We start from the raw sequence: 17,807 nt of genomic DNA, 5'->3' as shown, positions 1-17,807 counted from the left end.
TGAGAATGACATACTCAAGCTGCTTTGTGTTTTGTGCTTCGTGCTTCGAGCTGGTGATGATGATAATGACGATGACGATGAAATTGTTGATAACCTGCCACACGATGGTGATAACGAGGCAGCGAAGAACAAATGATGCTGCCACTGTTCCCGCGGTCCCTCGCTTCCTGCGTGTGGTGCTGATAATGATTTTGATGAAGTTTATTGCTCGAGTTGTTAACGTTCTTTGGTGCAGTATTTGTTATTGTTGCCGTTGGTTGTTTGTGCGTCAAATGCGTTAATAAAATTTGTTAACTGCCATTTTTTACACAATTTCCGGCTGTCGCAGTTCGTTTCCTCATGGCCGTGGCCATTGTGGAACTTTGTCCGCTCGCTGACCCGCGGATAACCTGTGGGCCAGGCAAAGCATTTTCTTCCACCAATTTTGCGTCGCCGCTTCAGGCATCGCCGCCTATTAATTTATCTAAATGATTATGTATTTTCCGGACATTGAAAGTGAAAGCGCGTGGCGAAAGTATTTGCCTTTCATTCGCTTTATTGTTTCCTATAATTTCCATTGCCTACCTTCAGGCGTTGCCCGTTCTGCTCGTATACGCAGCAGAAAACCGTCCGCATCATGCTGACTCGTCCTTCGTGAAATTTGCATGCCAACGTTTGAAGACAACAGCAGATCTCCTAGCAAAGATAACCCATCATTTCGACAGATTCACTCGAGCTTCAGGCATTAAAACTATGCAGAAAAAAAGCAACAGCAACAGAAATTCAAAAACATCTCCTTTGTGTTGGAATTTCAAAAACTGTAGGCAAATAATGCTAAATAACTGTGACGCAAGGGAAAGATTTCAATGTGAAAATAAATCAATACACATAAACCATTCGCTAAACGAGAAATCATTCATAAACTCATTATACTTTATACTCCATGCATATTTATAAAATTACGAGCTATTTGTTATTTTTGTGCATCATTAAATATACTCCAAGAGGAAAATGAAAAATTTTATAATGCAGTAAATATTTATTTATTTATATTTCTACCTTCCTGGTGCACGAAACATTTTCAATAAGTTTTTAACAAAATTCAATTGAATTTGGATTTACATGTTTGTGGGCCTGAATTAATTTTAAGTTACTTTTCGGGCCATGAGTGCTTCAGAGTAACAAAACTTTGCACTTTGGGCCAACAATACAATTCCGTTTTGCGACTCGATGAAGAAAGGAAATAAATTAAAATCGAATTAAGCTTAAATGTGGCTAAATAAATTATTGTTTGAATATAGCAATGCCGCCGTCCACATGCCCATACACATTTTTGATTGGCAGATTGATTTAGAAAGCCACACCAAACACATCAATTGTTGCAATCGGTTTGAAAATATATACTCCATGCTAAATATTAACAAAATAGTTAATTCATTTTGATGATTTGCCTTACTAAAGTATTGATTTTACTTACACTAGAATATCAACATTATTTAAATTAACAAAAATTTGTGAGAAATAATAAATAAGAATGTGAAATTTTCAATTTTTTTTTAGCTTAAATGTGGCTAAATAAATTATTGTTTGAATATAGCAATGCCGCCGTCCACATGCCCATACACATTTTTGATTGGCAGATTGATTTAGAAAGCCACACCAAACACATCAATTGTTGCAATCGGTTTGAAAATATATACTCCATGCTAAATATTAACAAAATAGTTAATTCATTTTGATGATTTGCCTTACTAAAGTATTGATTTTACTTACACTAGAATATCAACATTATTTAAATTAACAAAAATTTGCGAGAAATAAAAAATAAGAATGTGAAATTTTCAATTTTTTTTTAGTTTTCTTGCTATTAACTGTGTTTAAATTTATTTCGAAAATCGAATAAAATTAAGCAGGAAATGCAAAAGAAGGATTTAAAGAAGTTATAAGTAATATTTAGACCAAAAAAATTAAATTATTACTAGAATTAATCAATCGTAATAAAGTGAAGCGATAACAAAAACTACAAGTAGCTCGCTTTAGCTGAAGAGTATTTATTTGCTTGTTATTTTAGATTCATTGGTTATTGAATAGCATTGCTGTTAAATTAAAACAAAAGGTTTGCATGCTTGTTTAATTCACATGAAAACTAAGTTTTCTAAGTTTTACTAATGACAAATTTTGATGACAATAACAATCCAGCAATGTGTAAGTAATCACATTCAAATAATTGAATGGCACCCAAATTTTCAGGCAAGGTTGTGCTGATTGTTTACAACTACATCAGATTATATGGATGTTTCCAAGAATAATGCTTTGTTTAAAATACTGTGTAATTTTACATTGGTGTGAAGATTTTTGTATAAATACTCTTCCGAAATAATGATCAATAACTAGGCAAAGCGTAGGAGGTATTCGTTACTATGGAATCCCCATAGTTACAATGGATATAAGAAATGAATAGACAAAAGCCAGATTAGGCTAGCTGCTCAATTTCTTAGTGCCTGAGAAGAGAACTTTTGGCAGCTGCCCAACGCAACTTTAATGAAATTTCTGAAAGTAGCTTCGCACGCAGCCAACTGACTGCCATTTGCAATATTTGCGACGAGAATACCGACGAGGACGACAATTCAATACCACACTTTCATTTTCACTTCCGCCTTGCTGCACTTCCAGAAGGAAGTACAATAAGTACAATGAGAACGACAACGAATTCGACGCGAAGCGACATTGTTTTTAATAAAGCGACGGCGTCGAGAACCCCAGAGTGTTGCGAAACAACACAACAACAATAACGGATGAGCATCGCGTGTAAAGTGGGGGAGACAGAGACAAATTGGGAAGTGGCTCTTGGGCGGATGGTTGTGGGGATGTAAGAGGGGAGGGGTCATATAGATAGTGAGTGTGCTAGCAAGTCAAATAAAAGCGAGCAACAACTTAATCCCTTTGGCAAAACAATTGCCAAGATGGCAAAACTCTTAAGTTGCTTGTAGATACTTTTAAATTCAAACTAAGAGCAGATTCCCCCAACCCCAATACCAGCCCCATCGCCTTTTCTTTCTCGCTCGCTCACTGGCAAAAGTTTAGACAAATCTAACTTATCTTTTTGTGTGATTTTCTCTTTACAGTTGGAGACTTGAAGCAGCAGGAGGGGAAGTGAAGCTGAACGGTCACGCAATTAGCAATGAACAAAATATTAAGTCAAACTTTAGCTGCATAAAGACACACAACGGGAAAAATCGAAAGTGGAGACGTCTGAGGAAATGTTTGCCTAAGTGGCACACTTCCGCTCAAGCTTGCCATGAATTGAGCAAAAAGTAAACATCAACAACAGCAAGAGCAGGAGCAGGAGCAAGAGCAGGAGCCGACTCATAACGAGGCGGCCAAAACAATATCTTAGCCATGGCCAATCTTACGGCAATAAATGTCTGGTTATCCACAACCACACAGATGCCGCTGCCGCTGCCTAACGTAACAATGCAGCCGTATTTCAATTGGTCCTCCACCACCAGCACCAGCACCACCACCACAGCCCCCTCAACAACAGGAACAGGCACAGTGCCACTCACAACAACAACAACTACCAATGTAGCAGCTACAACGGCGACAAGTATAGAGAGCGAATCGGACAAGCTAATCAACAACGAGCTCGTGCAAATCTTCTTCTGCGTGCTATACGCCACAGTCTTTGTCCTTGGAGTATTTGGAAATGTCCTTGTTTGTTATGTTGTGATACGGAATAAGGCGATGCAAACGGTGACGAATATATTTATCACAAACCTGGCATTATCGGACATATTGCTCTGTGTGCTGGCCGTGCCATTCACTCCACTCTATACGTTCATGGGCCGTTGGGCCTTTGGCCGTACATTGTGCCATTTGGTTTCATATGCCCAGGGCTGCAGCATTTACATCTCCACCCTGACGCTGACCTCGATAGCGATTGATCGGTACTTCTTCATCATATACCCATTTCATCAGCGCATGAAACTGTCCACCTGCATTGGCATTATAGTGGGTATTTGGGTGATCAGCGCATTCGCCACCTTACCCTACGGCATGTATGTGAAGGTCGTCACCGAGGTGGACAACAGCACAGAGATCATCGGAGCGAGCAATGAGACGGTAATAATAGGAGCAGCTGCGGCAAACACCAGCTACGAGTCGACCTTTATAGAAGCTCCCGATACCACATCGGCGGCTCAGGCCTATCTGCAGGTGATGACAGGCGGCTTGGGCGTGACGCTGCCCCCAGACTTGGCCATTACGCGCACCTACTGTGAGGAGAACTGGCCCTCGGAGCAGTATCGCAAGGTATTTGGTGCTATTACCACCATGCTGCAGTTTGTGGTGCCGTTCGTCATCATTTCCATATGCTATGTCCTCATATCGGTGAAGCTGAATGCACGCGCTAAGGCTAAGCCAGGCTCGAAATCTTCGCGGCGCGAGGAAGCGGATCGAGATCGGAAGAAGCGCACGAATCGCATGTTAATCGCCATGGTCGCTGTCTTTGGACTTTCGTGGCTGCCCATCAACATGGTGAACATCATCGATGACTTCTATGTGAAGAGCAATGAGGGACGCTTCTACATACTCTTCTTCTTCGTGGCTCACTCCATAGCCATGTCCTCGACATGCTACAATCCGTTCCTCTACGCCTGGCTAAATGAAAACTTCCGCAAGGAGTTCAAGCATGTGCTGCCTTGTTTCAATCCCTCCAACAACAATATCATCAACATAACACGTGGCTACAACCGAAGCGATCGAAACACCTGCGGTCCCCGACTGCATCATGGCAATGGCGAAGGCGGAGCTGGTGGCAGCCTGGATGCCGATGATCAGGATGACAATGGCATCACACAAGAGACTTGTCTGCCCAAGGAGAAGCTTTTGATCATACCGCGCGAGCCCACCTATGGCAACGGCACTGGAGCCGTCTCGCCCATTCTGAGTGGGCGTGGCATTAATGCAGCCCTGGTCCATACGCGTCAGGCACCGCAACAGGTGGACATCCTGCTGAACGATCGGGATATGAGGCGTGTGCGACGTCGCACCGATGACGATACCGACTACTCCGGCGATGAGCAGACGGTGGAGGTGCGTTTCCGGGAGACCCCCTTCGTCAGCTCCGACAATACAACAGGCATCAGTCTAGTGGAGGCGGCGACGAGCGAGAACTATGAAACGGAACTGGCTGCCAAATTGGTCGGCCAAGGTGCTGCGACAAGTCGCGGCAGAAGCAACTGAGGAAGGGTAAGTTCCACAAACGAATTATTGCAAAAACTCAGTCATTATTTATCTAAAGTTTAAATAGGTAACTTCATAAATTGGGGTAACACGAAACTATGAAAGAATATTTATTGTGAATATTTAATCTGAATTCATGATTGTTTTCCAAAACTATCAAAAATATTGTGCAAGTTGCAACATTGTAAGTGGGAACTAACGTAGCATAACTCTAGTACAAACATTAGTCAGGTAATCCGGCACCCCTGAGAATGAAACGCAGGCCAAAGCCAGTTCAAGTGTTTACTTTGACTTTAAGCAGGTTGCTTTTGCTTCTTGGAAAAAATGGACAGTTTTTTTTTAATTGTTGCCTCCATAATTCTTCTAAAAAAATGTTGAAAAAGCTTTTAAAACTCATTAAAAAGTGATGCAAAAAGTTTAGTAAATAAATATGACCGCCACAACCTACTTAAAACTTGTAGATATCACAAAACAAATAAAAACTTTAAACTATTATTTACCTATTAACTTTTTAATCTGTACTTATGCTGCGTTTTGAGATAGGGGTGTTTAATTTTTAAAAACACAAAAGATCTAATTTTATTCGAAATGAAATTCTTCTTATTAATTAAACAATTTAATAGTTTGAGTCTCTGGAGCCTAGTTCGACTTGTATAAAATATATTATAAATACAATACTTTGAATACAAGTTGTACAAAATAAATCTATATGAAAAATCTAGGCATCTGGCTTGTCAGTTATGAAGATCTCACGTTAGCAATAAAATGTAATTTCGTTCTTATCTGTTATATCGAAAATATTATTTTCATAGTTTACGTTGTGGAAAATAATTCTCTATAGTGATTTCCGCAATAACTTATTTGTGTAATTTGTCAGATTACAATTCCGAAACAACTGTTCCTTTATTTCCTGATAAGTGCGCTTTACAGAAGAACATTTTAACATTTTGTACTTTAAAAAGAAACCAAGAAGTGCGTTTTTAATAATATATAGATTATACTATATAGATTATCATGCAAAATTTAAAAATGAGAAAAATCGAAAATTTTAGGAATATCCAATTTGAATGTCAACAACTATTTGTTCTAAAATGTATGAGAATTTATATTGGAATCCGAAAAGATTTCTGCTTAAAACAAAATGGCAGTGCAAGCTGTTTCCAGACTTACTCAATACTCTCAAAATATTACTTACCACAGTAGTTAAAAATAACAAGACAAACTGCCGATGTGGAAGAATGTAAGGTCCGCCACTTAGGGTTCGTCCACATGTAAGAGAGTTGTACAGATATTACATAAATTTCTGCCAAGTCAGGCGGTATTGCGTTTGATTTTGTGTGCGTGTGCATGGAAAAATGATTCATGAGGAAATGTGCTGAGCAAATCTTTTTGACAAAGCACAACCATTAGGGGCCAGCAGGTGGAAGAGAAGAGACAGACAAAGATAAATGTAGAAGAATTTTATGGCATTTCAGCATATGTAGTTGTATTCCTTTCTGCAAATGTAGCCATCTCTGTGGCACTGCGCATCTGTGAGTGAAATAGAGTTACAGGCTGAAACAGATTTGCAGGCTGACGCAATGCATTGCGAGAAGGGGGAATAGTGCTGCAATGATGTTTACAACAAAGCCGCAACATATGGCAGCACATTTGGCTCTAAATTTTCTTTTTTTTGCCAAATTTCATTGGCGCTGTGCGCATTTCTTGCGGCCTCCACAGCAGATAAAAGCGAGGTTAGTTTAGTCATAAAAGAATTCATATTTGCAAAGTCCCAATTATATACTCGTACTTGTATATATATTTTTTGCAGCTTTTAAATTTGGAATTTAATTAATTTTTAATACCATTGTTAATTCGTTTGACATTCAAATGACATTTTTATTGTCTTTTTGAGACCTGAATTATTTTCAATGCAATTAGGTATACATGCTTGTATTATTGGATTATATAAATTTTTGAATATCCATTTTTTCAATGCCATTATTTCGAAGACAATCAATTATTGCAGAAGCTTTTGTCAAAACATATCACCTTTTCTTATTTAAGTAAATATTTTGGCATATTTAGGTTTAAAACCAAAAAATTATACGAGTTCTAATAAAAATATACAAAAACATAAAGCATCAAAGCTATTAATCGTAGCCAATGTACTCGAAAAACAAAATTTAATGTTTTCATGTGATTGTTAACGAGTCTACAGTCATTTGGCTTCTCCAGTTAATGAAAAGCAGACAACAATAGTACGCTGGTTTCAAAGGTGAAACGTTTTACGAAGCCATATCAGATATGGCAAGAATATGAAATAATTTTAATTATTTTAAATACAAGTTCGAGAAAGTTGCAATTTTAAATCATTGACTATTGTCAACTCGATTTGGCAAAAACGAATAATCTACAACAACAGATCGATCATTAGCAGGAATAAGAAAATATTTAACAACAATTTAGTATTTACTTAATACGCTACCTTTATCTGGGCAGAATATTTTCATTTTATATTTGATTTAAAGTATAAAAGAAGTTTGAAAATGTTTTAAATTAAGCTTGAAAATATAAGTAAATAGAGTCTACCTTGTCAAGCCAGTACTTCTTAGCCTTACCACTCCACCTTACTTTCAACTCGGTTGCGTGTGCAACAAGGCGTATACTTGATGTTGTACACCAAAGAGAAGAAATGTGTAGTAAATCAGCTGCCACGGACGCGTTGCTGGCATTGCCAAAGTTGCCAAAAGTCTGTGCCGTCATCGCATGTAATCTCAACTGGCTCTGAGCCACATAAGACGAAAATACTGTTTTCCAAGCTGGTAATAAAAAACCGGGAGCACCTTGTGTTCGAAATTACTTTGTAGAAAATTCTTTATAGCAAGCACGTTAATTTGTTCTAAGTTTTCGCCCACGATGGCAAAACTTGAAGGTCAGTTGTTGTTGCTGTTATTGTTGTTGTCTGCTCTGGCTTGACGAATGGATGGATGGCTTATAATGGATTGCGGAAATATGAAAAGAGTGTGCCGACAGTTAAGCGACCCTTGCATTCAGATCGGCCGACAGGTGGTCGCCATTAACAAAGGCAACAATAACAAAAAACCATTATCGGCTGAAGTGGCCAGTCTGTTAAGCTGTTTAGGGAGCAAGGAGAGATGGAATAGGAGGATTGCTAAAACAAAGAAACACGAACGCCATCTTAGAATCACATTAAATTATTTGCGCTAAGGCCAACCGTTTATAATAATTTATGGAAAAAATATAGCATTTTATATTATACTATGAGAGGGATTGGCCATATGCGACGCCAATTTAATGGTCACACTCGAGCAGAAACGGGTCGCCATAAAGTTTATAAATAAACAGCGGAATTTAAAATGAATTTACGATATAAATTCCAACAGGCCTCTCTGTGTAAGGCTAATCCGTGCTGGCCTTGGGCAGAATCAATTTCAATTTCATAAAAATTACCTAAATATGCAGATGCTTTGGAAAAAAAGCGACAGTACAGGGACTTACTTAAGCAAAAATATTTACATGTTTCTACATGAATGGCCGCCAGATAAAAAAGCAGAGGCGCATGTTGTAGATGTTGTTTACCTTTTGGACATGTTTGTGGTTTACTTTGAAGACAGACATATAAAACATTTTTGCTGTTGTTTTGCGTATACACGTATAGCATGGAGCGTTCAGTAAGCGTATCATTAGAGTAAGCGAGAGACATGAGAAATGCCTTTAAGTTATGAATAATTCAGCGTAGTCGTTAGTGGCACGTTGGCTAAAGCAAACAAGCGCCAGGGATGCGGCAATAGAAACGAGCTGCCTAATTAGCCATGCAGGGCACTGGGCCATCAGCATCAACATGATGCCCAGGCTCCATGTCCAAAACCCCAGCTAAACGTTGCCACTACCTATGGGCCGTCGGCACTAAGCTCTCGCTTAAATAAACGACAACACCGACAGACAAACACACTTACGCACATACATACTATATAGCTGCACTCACAAAAAAAGTTTCTAGTTTAGTATTACTTAGAGAAAGAAAAGGTCAGTTGCCGCCCACTTTTTATTTTAATCAATGGTCGATATGAACATACTATAATTATTTGAAGATATTTTCGCTTTTAATATGCTTACATAAATATTTTAAGGCATTCATTCGTAGTGTGAATTAAGGCAGTTGTCCAGGTATGCTTGGTAAGCAGTATGCTACCGAGAAATTGAATTCAAAATATCAAAATACCAAATACGAAATAAAACTTTTGAAAGGTTATAAGAACAGCAACAGATAAATTAATTAATTAATTAATTAATTTTTGTTGGTCTTAGTCACAGGGATCCAATACAATGAGTAACATTAAAACAACATTATATTACATTAAAATTAGGATAATTTTTCAAGTACCCAACATTTATGCCATACGTTCGATCTACATATCATTGCCAATGATTCATTGGATAAGCAATGAAGGCATTGTAGAGTCTTTCCCAAAATATACCAGCATCATTTGTCCGTTAGAGATCGAAGTATATTTTATGGAATTGTTTTTTCTAAGCAGCACACGCACAAGGACGAGTTGCATATTTATTTTAATAATATTTTAAAAAGTATATATATTTATTTTGGTTTGCAAAGCATTGTATTAATAATATTCTGATTATGCTACATATTGTACACTCTCCGTTTACAATCACTTATTAGAAAACCTATTTCAGTTGGTTTTTTTTTGGAGTGTACGGGTATCTGAATGCAAAATAAATCTACATACATACTCGTATATGCGATACTCGTATCTATGAAAACAGCCGGCTTACAGAGCAGGGCTTTAGACTGAATCACGAGTGAACGGTAAGTGATATATTTTATGACCATGTCTGTATGCTCTGTGCAACTAATGCTGCATTATGCATGAGAGCTGAAACTGCGAATGGCAATTGTCATGGTGCACATGACTTGGCAGGAGTTGCAGGGAACGCAACAGCTTTAGCTGCCAGTTGGCACAAGTCCATCTTATCCCGCACTACCCTTCGCAGTCTGCCTGTCTCCGTAAACAACATGCCCGTCGAGTTCGGAGAAAACTTTTGTGCAACTAAATTGTTTTTATTATTTAAAATGCAGAGCATCGTGGCAGACCACGCTCACTAATAGCATCCCATATTAAAGGCATGTCAGTGTAGGGCCAGCAGCCCGGGCTAACAAAGTTGGTTGCCCAGATGGATGACGACTGAATTGCATATCAAGCACTTTTTTTTTGCTGCCTTTTGTCAAACTGTCACCAGTTAGTTGCAAATTGTGATAATTCCTGTTGGAACAAAGCAGCGGCGGCTGATAAGCAAGCAACTTGCCAGATTGAGACGCGGGCGTACGGGTGCCACCGAGTTTCTGCAAAAGTTTCATTTATTAAAATATCACCATTTTAAAAAACATTCAACACTCGGCGCAATAACTTTGTCACTTTTATAACTCCGCAGGGGAGTGGTTTTATTTGTTTTTGTAGAACATAATTATCGTTGTTTGTAAAGCCAAAGTTTCTATTTGTTACTATTGCATTAATGGGAGTATATCAGTTTACATGGCTTGAACTTTTCAGTAAATCCAATTAGTAAGTTAAATGAGCAACTCAACTGAATTGAAAGTGAATCATTCTGAGAGCTGTATGTCTAACTACATATTCCATTTTTTGTTGCCAAATAAAGTCAAAGCATTGCAGTGCATCTCAACTTCTATCAACTGTAAGAATATTTAACAATAATCACACAATATTCAAATATATTACACATTTCAAATAAATTGTATTTTATTGTTCACAAAAGCAACATTTATTGAAAATAAATACTTGTACTTTCACACATACTTGTAAAAGCAGAACTACTTGTATACTCGTATGTATAAACTATCCTTTTTAGATTATTGCTTCTTAACCTTAATACTTATAAAAAAATCGTTTGCTCTTATTTTAGTATTTTTTAAAGAAACAATATCAAATACATGCTCAAAATATTGTTCCTTCAAAGACATATTTTTGATTTAATTTTTTTTTTTCAAAGAATACATTTATAAATTAAAGAATTAAAATAGCTCAACTTGTTGTTGTTGTTTAACTGATAATCAGTTGAAAGCAATGTTTTCTGGCTGTGCTGGCTGTTTTAGTAGCTATTAAAGGATAGTCCACTCATACCTACAGTCTGCTAAAATATGAGTTGACATTTATAAATATTGTAGTGTATTATTATTATTTTTTTTATATAGATCCAATACCTACAAGTATATTGAAAGGAGAAAGTTTTTATCTGTTGGCATCCTTTTAGTATTGGCGGTTTTAAATGTTAAGCGACACATTTCCTCCCATGAATGCAAAATATAAAATTCCATGGCACATTTGAACTAAAAGAGCCACCACAGCTTTTAATCAATCACACTAAAAGCACTAAAGCGCGCTGTAAAATCAGAAAGCCACTGTAGTAGGTAGTACGAGTATAATGAAACGGCAGTAAATCAAACACAAGCGTGCCAATGACTCCCGACGAGTATCGTAATCGCAACAGAAAGTGTTCCGCTATTCATGATACCCTTTCCCCGTCAACCAACCACCCGCCAAAACCGACTAAGCGGCACAAATGTTGCGGCATTATTGTTGTCTTTGTGTTGCTTTGGATTTAAGAGCAACAGTAATGGCTGCTTATCAAGCAACACACACACACACACACGAACATGCATATGCACATAAGCTCGCACCCACATACATAATACGCACATACGAGTATATAGAGAATAACATTATTTGAATATGTACTTACACTCGACGCGAAATGTGTTCGACATTGACTTGCAATAAAAGAATTATTGCCTCGCATTATTTTTTGTCCGATCGCTTAGGCGGATTTGAAGTGTTATGAAACATGTGTTTCTGGCTTTTGGGGTGGCTTATGTGTGTGTGTGTGTGTGTTCGTGTTTGTGTTGGTGTTTGCCATTGCCAACTTAATGACATGCATTTATTTTACAATTGGCTGCCAGCTTGCGGATAAAGTTGTACAGGCAAAGGCCGAGTCGGGTCATATATCAAATGGGGCTGGCTGTTAAATACATAGGTCGACGGGATTGACAGTCGGACAGTTGTTGAAATAAATACGTTTAATGAAGTTCCACAATGGCAAAGCCAACGACAACAGGAAATGCCTAATTGATGGCTGAAATATCCGAAGAGTACGACTACAAGTATATATATATATATATGTATATATACTATAGCCTCACAGACAGACAGACAGTCAGTAAGTCAGTCAGTCATTCATACAAGCTGACAGACAGTTGATGTTGTAATCGATAAGCGACAGCTGCTGCTCGCCGATTGTGTAATTAGTAGGAAATAAATACTGTGCTGAGTGCTGAAAATCGTACTACCGTGTTACTCTGTGTCAATATGAGTGAGTGGAACGATAAAGATGTGCCGAACTGACTCCTGAATACCCTTCTTCCCGCTACATCCTTTAAAAGACAAATAATTTGTTGTGCCACTCATTTCTAGGTTAGCTACTAGGATATAACCGACAAATTTTGATCAGCTTGTGGCGAGGTACTTTAAATACTATAACTTATATCGGACATACAAATTTTGGTTACGACTAACCCGATTTCGCAGACAGGTATTCTGAACCATTATATGGAATTTGTATAAATGAATGAGTTTAAATAGGATTTCTAATAAACTTGCTCTCAGGCAAGTCTACACACCAAGTTTTGTGCCCGTAATGGCTGTGACTGTAGTGGTTCAAAAGTTTAAGCCTACCTTTTTGCAAAAATCTAGATTATTAGTTAGCTTGAAGTATTTAAATCAAATGGGCGGTAATTGGGATATATTGGGTCCTTTGGGTCTTACTTTTTGGAAAACCATAGACTATTATTATTGTATTAATTTATTACACACTTTGTCAAAAATGTATTAAGCCATTTCATATTTCTTATATATTGTGGGAGCACTTTGAATAATTAAATTTACTATCAAACAAATCTCGTTTTTCTTCTCTGAATTGAAATTTCTTTGAAATATGTACTTATTTAACGAAACTTTGTAAAATGGATTTTTTTAATGCATATAAGCCACCATTATCCGCTGAATCACAAACAGCACAAGGACAACATTAATTGTGCATCCAGCAAAAAACTAAAATGAATCGATAGGAGATTGCAATTAAAATGTTTTTTTTTTCGCACATTCTCCAAGCGGTGTTAACAGCGGAGCAGAGCGAAGGGGGAAAGCAAAGCGAATAAATTCTCTTTAAGCTGGCAAGCCGTCACGTTTCAAATACGATGGCCACCTACCAATATATTCTCGTTGGCGTTACCAGAGCTAATCAGACTAATGTGTGCGCCAGCAGCAGTGCCAACAACAGCCTTTCGCCAATTAAGCAATTACGTTAACAAGCCTTTATTATAGCACAGCCATGTATATGCTATGGGAAGTCAGGAGGAGGTTCACAAATGCGTGCCTAGGTGTTGAGCAAACAATTAAGACAAAGTTGAATGACAATAATATGGGTATAGACAAGGAAAATTGCCAGCTGACAGAACTGCGGGCTGGCAGATTTAAAGTGTTCGGCATTAGCTGAAAAGCATCTATCCTGCCCACGTCGAGTTGCGTGCCCAGCGGGATGCCAAGTTCGGCGATGGCCAATTTTTCAAGCAGCTTGAGGTTGTGGCCCCATTTCCTTGAGCAGCACGTGAACATAAATTTTCATACCTACTCTTTGTTTGACAGATCAGACAATAGAGGACGAAAACAAAAATAAAACAAAACAACTGGGCCAAGCCCCAAGGAGTTTCAACCCGAAGAAAAGCCCTACATACGTCAAAATGTTTTGTTTTTGTTGTCTTCACACATAAAAATAAAAATGAGGGCCATAACATTTATTGACTGTCGTCCGGTCTCGGCATCGGCATCGGCTTGAATGCGTTTCTAACTATGTTAAATAAAGCATAAAAATTACAGCAGGACATCAAATAGCAGCAGGCGAGCTGCCTAATCCTCCAAAACAACACTCATAAACACCCATACACATCAACAGTTCGGAACCATTTTTTTACATTTATTTTTATTTTTTTTATTTGGGTTGCCGTCAATGAGGCAACGATTATTGCAACTTTGACAAGGAAAACAGAAACAGACAAACAAACCCGGAAGACAAACAGACAGCATCAGTGATGATAATGATGAGGAATTTCGATAATAAAGCTGATGGAAACGACAATATTTCTGGGCTTAAGTAACCATTTCGAGCCTTTAACGCATCAAAAGCCTTTAGACTTATGTTCGCGTTCGCGAGCAATTCATCCAACTTGACGATTGAAGATTGTTGCTAGCGTATGACATACAGGGTGACCGACTATCTTCAAAATTCTCTGTGCATAGGTAGTAGTATTTATAAACCTCCAGCCGGTTAACACTTAAACATTGACTGGTTATTTGAATGTGAAAAATTTTAATTTTAATTTAGTCCTCACCTCACAGAAAAGAGTAATATAAAAACGATGTTAAAATAAACTTTATATATAGTATATTGCGGATGTAAATTATATGTATTCAGAACTGGAAGTATTATTAATATTATTATTATTAAGTGAAAAGTTAACAGTGATATCAATAGATTCATTTGCATAAAAACTTCTGGGGCAAATAAAACTCACGCCAGCCAATTAAATATTGTATAACAAATATCTTGAAAATAGCGAAAAACTGACTAAAAATAAGATTCAGATATTAAAAAGTATTTGAGTTTGAGACTTATGAATTTATGTGGGAATTATTTCTAGCTATACACTATACAATAGCTGCAAATTTTGCTTTCACATTTGTCGGATGTAAATTATAAGTACGAACTCTTCATGTTATTAAATATTTAAATAACTAAATTAATTATTATATTTGCATATTCTAGGATATGCCTAGGATATAGCCTTGACATGAAATATAATTTGAAATGCTACAATTATTCGCAGCAATTCCATATTTAGCAATAGATTTAGTACACTTAGTATTAGCAGTGTTTCCGGTTGATTTTTCATTTAAGAATATTATTTATTGTTGTATTTAGCTACAACAGCACATTATTATTCAAATGAACCATTTCAATTATTAACAAATATTTCTAAATTCCATTTCATCCATGCTTTTCATTCAGGAACATTGCAGATTTATTACTTTATTGTTTTTACGAAGTTGTTTTCTTTTAGGAATCAGATAGCTTTGATATTCTCTATACAAGTTCATCCCCCCCTTTAATTTTTTTTATAAATAAATTTTGCCACGCAACGTGACCTAATCTTAAATCTTGCAAATAGAAGCCATAATTATATCATTTAATAATACAAGTATTTAACATTGTTGTTCAATACGCTATTAATCATATAGTTGGCATGTAGATAAAAGTTTATTTTGTTCATTTTAATTGCATTTATTGAGCATACAAACAAGAAACTAAAATCTCTGAAGCTCAACATAAATTCCAGGTTTCTTGCAAATATTAATGTTTTTGGTATTTTTGCGTCAGCACATTTTGGTCACCCTTCCTTTTTGGCATACCCCAGACAATGAGAGGATGTGGAAATGTCCGTGTCACGTTCCCATTGCTATGCCACGCACGTAGCACAACAATCGCACAAAATTTTTGTTTGACTTGACTTGGTGGTATTTGGAGGGCGGGTCGGAACTGTTCCTAATGGCAGATATGGGTGGCGGCTTTGTTTATTGATGAAAATTGTCTATAACTCCGAGTGGCGTTTATGTGCAATTAAATGCTGTAAAATGTAAAAGGTTGAGTTCGAGCTGCCCAGTGGCAGGTGACAGACCAGGATAAGGCTGAGCACGTGCCCTGCTCATGCCATTATACCATGATAATTGGAGTATAAGGGATGTGGGGGCCATCTTGGACAAAAATAACGCACACACTTAATTTATGCATTACGCGTTTTTGAACTCTGGCCACAACAGGGACGAGTCATGGTTAATGCTATGAGACAGCAAAGTCAGTCTTCTAGCCAAATTGACTGCTCAGCCGACTCGGCCGAGGGCGTAGTACAGCCAGTCGGCTGCCTTATCTATTGTGACGAGAGCGTGTGTGTTTATGGGAGAGTGTGGGTGTCTGATATGCTGTTATCAGAGTCTGCATTTGTGTTGACAGCGCAGCTTAACGCCACTTTATATGAGCCAAACGCAATCCCACACTTGCGTACACACCTACAAGCGTACTTCCCCTCAACTTGACAGAGACCTCACAGCTGTAGCTCCGGCTGTGGCTGAAGCTGACAGTAGCCGGCTATATGGCTTGCGTCGTCATTAGGAACTTTATTAACAGTTAATTAAATTTTGTGTTTAATGATCGCAGTCGAGGCGTTACTGCCGACGGCTATGGCGGCAGAAGCTATGACTATGGATGCGGATGAGGTTGAGGATGTGGCTGCGACTGCGTCTAGGCAAGCACTTATAAAAATGCTTGCGGCTTTGCCTTTATTAAAGTTGAAAAGGCAATTGTTTAGCTGTCTAGCTGAGATTAGCGGATACTCGTATAACAGCGGGGGCTGTTTCTATTGCTCCTTTTCGTTGCATACGCATTTAAGGCAACAATTAAAAGTTTAATGAAACGGAAAATGTTTCAGTGTTGTGATGAAACAATGGCTCTCTGTTCAAATAGAATACGAGCATACTATGAAATCGATTCTACGTAAGAATACGCCATTGCTATAAAAGCGAATAAGCAAGTCAAGAAGTGCTCAAGAACTTGGTTTTACAGAAAATAGTTGTTACGAATTTGTTACCCCTAAAAAATTGGAGTCTTAAAAAAACCTTTGGTTAACAAGACAATTTTCAGTAAAATTTTTCAACAAAGACAAACCTAACGTATTTATGCAATCACTTGAACAACTACAACCTATCTTTTATCTATAAAATGCGTTGATTTTATCTCTCCAGTCCAGACACACCAACAATGAAATTGTTGGGAAAATATTTTTAAACATATAAACTTGTCTGAACGCCGCCTTGGGAGTGCGCCTTGTTCATGGCTTCAAGCGCTAAGTGGCGCCACTTTAAGTCGCCTTTAAGCAGCAGCAGGCATTGGCTGTGGACCTGCCATCATTCACATAATTATGCCATGGCAAGTAGGAAAACAACACGCTCGTAAAAAATAAAAATGCCTAGCAAACAACTTTGGGGAGGCAAAAAGTAAACAACAAAAGAGAGCCTAAGAGGCTGGGCACCCAGCCAGCCAGCCAGCCGTTGTAATTGCTGTAAACAGTTGGCAGAGGCGGCGCACGAGCGGCAGACACCTGTCAGCGGGTTAGGCGTGGGTGCGCGTCAAACTTGCCTAGATCCACTCGAGAGGCCATGCCGACAGCTACAGCAGCGGCAATAACAAGAACAATGTGGCCTGCAAACATTCCGTTGTTTATTCTTTTCAACGCCATTTCTTAATTTATGTGCAAAGTCGACAAAGCAAAAGCAGAAAATATGAATTTGGATAATAACGGCTGCAAAGGCACAGGCAGCCATAACTCTGAAGTCTAGAGGCGTGAGTGAAGCAATTTTATGGCACTTGAGAACCAACGCTTT

The 17,807-nt window shown here is 38.0% G+C and overlaps 1 protein-coding gene across 1 annotated transcript in view; it reads left to right on the top strand.

Annotated features, from left to right (window-relative positions):
• LOC115632490 (neuropeptide Y receptor type 6) overlaps positions 1-17,807 on the top strand; it is a 48,526-nt gene that overhangs the window by 19,307 nt on the left and 11,412 nt on the right. Inside the window, exon 2 of the mRNA XM_030529667.1 lies at positions 3,105-5,229. Coding sequence (XP_030385527.1) covers positions 3,379-5,223 — 1,845 coding nt within the window. The 5' untranslated portion in view covers positions 3,105-3,378 and the 3' untranslated portion in view covers positions 5,224-5,229. The remainder of the gene's footprint in view (positions 1-3,104; positions 5,230-17,807) is intronic.

Source organism: Scaptodrosophila lebanonensis, unplaced genomic scaffold, assembly GCF_003285725.1.
Source record: "Scaptodrosophila lebanonensis strain 11010-0011.00,11010-0021.00 unplaced genomic scaffold, SlebRS2 tig00001415-arrow-pilon, whole genome shotgun sequence".
Taxonomy (NCBI): Eukaryota; Metazoa; Arthropoda; class Insecta; order Diptera; family Drosophilidae; genus Scaptodrosophila; species Scaptodrosophila lebanonensis.
This window is presented reverse-complemented; position numbering and strand designations above follow the sequence as displayed.